Source organism: Nesoenas mayeri (assembly GCF_963082525.1).
Source record: "Nesoenas mayeri genome assembly, chromosome: 13".
In the NCBI taxonomy this organism is placed as follows: domain Eukaryota; kingdom Metazoa; phylum Chordata; class Aves; order Columbiformes; family Columbidae; genus Nesoenas; species Nesoenas mayeri.
The window spans coordinates 20,986,724-20,991,313 of NC_137550.1; the positions used below are offsets into that span (position 1 = coordinate 20,986,724).

The following is a 4,590-nucleotide window of genomic DNA, read 5'->3' on the forward strand; positions in this document are numbered from 1 at the left end:
TTCTCTCTTCTCATCTTGGGCTACCTAATATGGATGCATTTCCCTGGATAGTTGCTCTAACCCAGCCCTCTACTAATAATTTTTCTTCATTTAAAACAAAACAAAACCCTCCAAAATTTATCAGAAGAGCTGATACAAACTACTGGCCCTTTGGGGGTGTGTGGCTGCAGGGCAAGGAAGGGCTTCTGTAGAATTCTGTTTGGAGAACTCCCTTACAGGTCATGGCTTCTTTATGACATTTAGATGGCAAGTTTGACGTGTTCACTCAAACATGAGGGGAAAAATCCAGTCAAGTAAACTGGGGCAATGGTATGTTATACCTACATTTCCATTTAACGCACTCTCTTCCAGCCACGCTTACGTTAGCAGAAAAGTGCATCTCATAGGTCTAAAATCCTAATTAGAATTTTATTAGATGTATGTGGTAGTACAGCAATGGGAAAATTCAATATTTGGAGAAAGTAGCAGATCGTGGCACATAACAATTCAGTCGCATCGCAGAAAGTGACTCCCTCTTAAATGAAATGTCAGCATTCGACTGGTGATCAGTATGTTCTTGCTAAGGAAACCCAGCCTGTGTCATCAAGCCAATCAGCATAGCATCTTGTATTTGGAACAGCTACCTCTTCTCAGGCTTCCCAAATTGGGAAAGCTCTGTTCCGCAGTTGAAGAGCCAAGCCTTGCAGAACTCCCAGCACTTAGAACAGCAGAATTCCTCGAATTTCAAAGGAGCGGGTGAGTCACCCGCCCGGGGAGGTGTAAGGCCACAGCTTCAGTCCAGCTGCCTTCAGCAGAGCACTTAAGCACTTAAAACACGTACCAGAGAACCTAGTGTTAAGCCTTGTTTAAATAAGAGATTTGCCGAACAGGCATTTATACTGAATCAGACCTCTATGGTCTGCTGCAAGCCAGCCACCAAAAGCAACAGCCTTAACAAAAGCCAAGTACCCAGCCACACCTGAAGTGAGGATGAGAGCTGTGCGGGAGTCATGTCCAGTTACTGTTTGCTCTGCTCGCCAGCCCCCAGCTGCCTCCTGATGTCCGACACATCCATGGGCACCCGCACCGTCAGACCGTCCATCCACTTCTTCATGCGCACCTGGCAGCCAAGGCGAGATCTGAGAAGGAAACATTAAGTGAGGCTCATCCGTTCCCATAGTAAAGGAAGAAATTCCCCGCCCAAACTGGCATGTCTGGTCCCGGCTGGGTTTTCACTGGAGTTCCTGTCAAAGGTCTCCTGTGCCCCGAGAGAAAGCAGCTCCAGAGGCACAACTGAAGTACAGAATAAGTCCTGTCCCCTCGGAAACGTGCCGAGTGCTGAGAACCTGCCTCTGTCTTGGGAAGGGACTGCGGTCAGCAGGGGGACTTACGTCTCCGTGAGTCCGTACGCCAGGTCCAGCATGTCCAGCTCTTCGTCTGAGATGGTTTCCAGCTTTTGGAAGGCGTTCTTCTCAAAGATGAGGTGGCAGGTGGAGCAGGCTAATGTCCCTTCACAGGCACCTGGTGGAGATACGAAGGAGCGACACCACATCAGAAAAAACAAGGGGGTGAGAGAGATCATCTTTGGGAACAGCGTGAGAAAAGGTCCTTTAACAGAGCCGGAGCGTGCCAAAAGACATGCCGGAAAACACAACAGACAGATGCAGATTTCAGCCTGTCTCTTCTCTGGGAGGATCACAGTCTAACCACGCACACATGGACGTGGGCCGCTGGAGCGGCCGCAGGGACGGTGTGGCAGTCGTGCTGCCATCTTGGCGTGATCAGCCAGCCCAGCAACAGCTCTTGGGGAAGAAAACCTTGTTTCGTAGTCTCACGTGCGTACAGCTGCACTTTCCCCAGGTACCCACCGGTCACAGCACAGACACATAAACCCTAGAAGCTCATACCTCTGTGCAACACCTACCAAATCCATCAATGGCCAGGTTCTGATTGACCACCACTTCCAGCAAGCTCTCCCCTTCTTTGGCTGTGGCTGTAAGTCGCTCTCCATCCCGATTTATGAAGTGCACCGTCACCTGGCCTGCAGAGCTGTAAGGCAAGTTCGCAAGTCAGAAGAGCCCTCCCTTTCCTGCACAGCCACTGCCGAGGGCTCTGGCTGAGCACCGGAGATGTGGCATGTGGGGGGAAATGCGCAGACAAGCACTTTCTAGAAGGATTACACCACACACGGCAGAAAATAATCAGACTATCAGTTCTCAGTGTTGAACAAATCTGAGCTGACCCAAAGTACTTCCCACGTTATCAAACCTCCCTCAGAAGAAATGTGTAGCTGCACATGAAGCAGCACAGGTGCCCTGCACCCGCTGCCTCTGCCGGGGCCGCGGGGGAACGCCCGTGGGCAGCCGGAGCGTTCGCACGCCCTGGGCCTGGGGTGTCTGTTCTGGATGGAGCGATGTAGTAACCAGAAAAGTGCTCGGGATCGGATACTAATTATGCAATAGGGGCTGCTGCCATTCACATTGTGTTTCCCCTTCCCAAGGGGATTACTTGATGACTGTTCCTCTTCTGCTGCTTGACGGTGAGGTCGGGGAAGGAACAAGCGCTATATGAGAGCTCTCTGAGTTCTCCCTGTGTGAGTTCTCTCACATAGCGCTTGCTCCTTCCCCGACCCCAGGATCAAGCAGCCGAAGAGGAACAGTTCTCACGTAGCACTTGCTCCTTCCCCGACCTCGACCACAGGAGCCACGTGGTGGCGAGACGTGCTCAGTCCAGCCGCCAGAGCAGCCATGCCGAGGAACCTCCTTGCTCAGGAGAAACTGCTAGTTATTCTGACAGCCTGCAATATTTAATGTGGTAGAGAGTTAAGAACAATGCCATCAGCATCTCTTAGTGCTGGCTTGCAGAACCCGGGTCTACAAATAAGAGGGAAACAGCATCTACTGCATCTCTGCAGCCCAGGCTCCCCGCAGTGTGGAGAAGGCTGGTACCCTGAACAGGGCTGCTGGGGGTTTCGCACCAAGGCAGCGTGTGCTGAGACCATCTATTGTACTTGCCAGGGGACACACGTGAGAGTTCCCCCCGTGGAGAACGGAAAGATCACGCTGCAGCCACGCACGGCCACCCTATTTCCCAAAGCAAACAGCCACAGAACATCTTTAAGACATTTCATTCTCCTTCATAGAGACACTGACTGATGTTTCGTTGTAAATAAGCAATCTAAAGACAAGTTCTCAAATGTCAAAAGAAAACAAAACAGGAAAACCCTCTCCCTAGTTTGATGGATTAGACCCATTTGTTCAGTTTTTATGGCAAAAAGGCGGAAGCCTGGCAGCACACCGGCGCTCCGGGCTTGCGCGGTCCCTCACGCATGCAGCTGCCATGGGGCCACCGAGCACCTGAGCCCGCTCCGCCACCTCCTGCCGAGACAGACGCCAGCCGGGGCGCCTGCGCGTGGCTCCCGGCGCCCGCGGACGGCGTCCTGCTCCCGGCGCTGCCGGCGCCGCCAGCGCTCTGCTCCGCCCGCCCAGCCGCCGGACTGGAACCCGAGGGAAGCTGCAGTTCCCAGAGAAGCCAGCGGTCAGTGCAGCCGCCACCGCAGGAGCACAGGGGGTCACGGCCCGCTGTCCGGCACACCTTGCCCACCGCCCTGTTCCTCAAAGGTTGGTGACTGGACTCCACCGGTCAACAGACTTTGTGCCGCATCGTCACCTTCCTGCTCTAGATCCAGGACACTGGCTGCGGCCTCCACAGCTCCAGAAGCAGGAGCAGCCCCTCTCGTGGACCAGCTCCCTGTCCTGCCAGCACCCGCTGAGCCTACGTGTGGCCACCACACTGTCCATGTCTGCACTGGCCTCTCCCTTCTGTGCAGCCGGCAGAGGCATGTGCGTCTCCCAAAAAAGGCCCCTCCTGAAAAGCGTAGGGCTCAGCATTTTACTCACCTGGGTTCCCCAGGGGCATCCCGGAGCTTGTGCGTGGTGCTGAAGCCTCTTTTGGATCCCCGCTTAGCTGGTGCGGGACGCTGCTCGGTCACCGCACAGACATAAATAAAGCGAATCTTGCTCGCGTTCAGTCCACTCAGCAAGGGCCGCAGGAGCCCCGAGATGCCCTGAGCTATCATGCCCCGTGTCTCCCGGGCTGTCCTTTGTTGCAAGGCCAGATAGATTAAGAGTTATAAGTACAGCTGGGGGAGGGGGGAGCAAAACAGACCTAAGGTAGGACAGCCTCCCTGGGGTGGGGAAGGGGGGGGGCGGACAGGGGGTTGTGCTTGGACCTTGTTGCAGCCCGGCCCATCAGGGCATGGGAACTGGGCTGAGCACGGCAACACGAGCATCACCTCCACGTACCAGTCCCCAGGCAATGCTCGCCTTGTTTTCTTTACAGACTTCCCTTTTCGCAACCAGACCTTAATCCAGTTTTAGGAGCAATATTCAATGCAATGTCTAATCATCCGAGGGGTTTCAAGCCGGGAGCCGCTGCCTCAGGAGAAGAGGGACGTGCCAGTTCTGACAGCAACGAGGTGACGGTCAGACTTACGGATTCTGCTCTTGACCCGGCCCGTCCAGCCGCTCCGTGTCCTTCCCAGCCCCGTGGGCTCCCAGCGCTGACCCGCCGCTGTCCACCGACTCCACAGGACAGTGGTGAGAAGCAGCC

General features: G+C 54.7%; 1 protein-coding gene across 1 annotated transcript; it reads right to left on the reverse strand.

The window, feature by feature from the left end:
* Positions 1-997: 997 nt before the first annotated feature.
* LOC308045226 (adrenodoxin-like) lies at positions 998-4,057 on the reverse strand (the record flags this gene model as incomplete). Its single annotated transcript, XM_080352387.1, has 4 exons — positions 998-1,118; positions 1,371-1,500; positions 1,904-2,028; positions 3,879-4,057. The coding sequence occupies 4 exons, from the start codon at positions 4,055-4,057 to the stop codon at positions 998-1,000; spliced, it is 555 nt and encodes a 184-aa protein (XP_080208513.1).
* Positions 4,058-4,590: the final 533 nt, after the last annotated feature.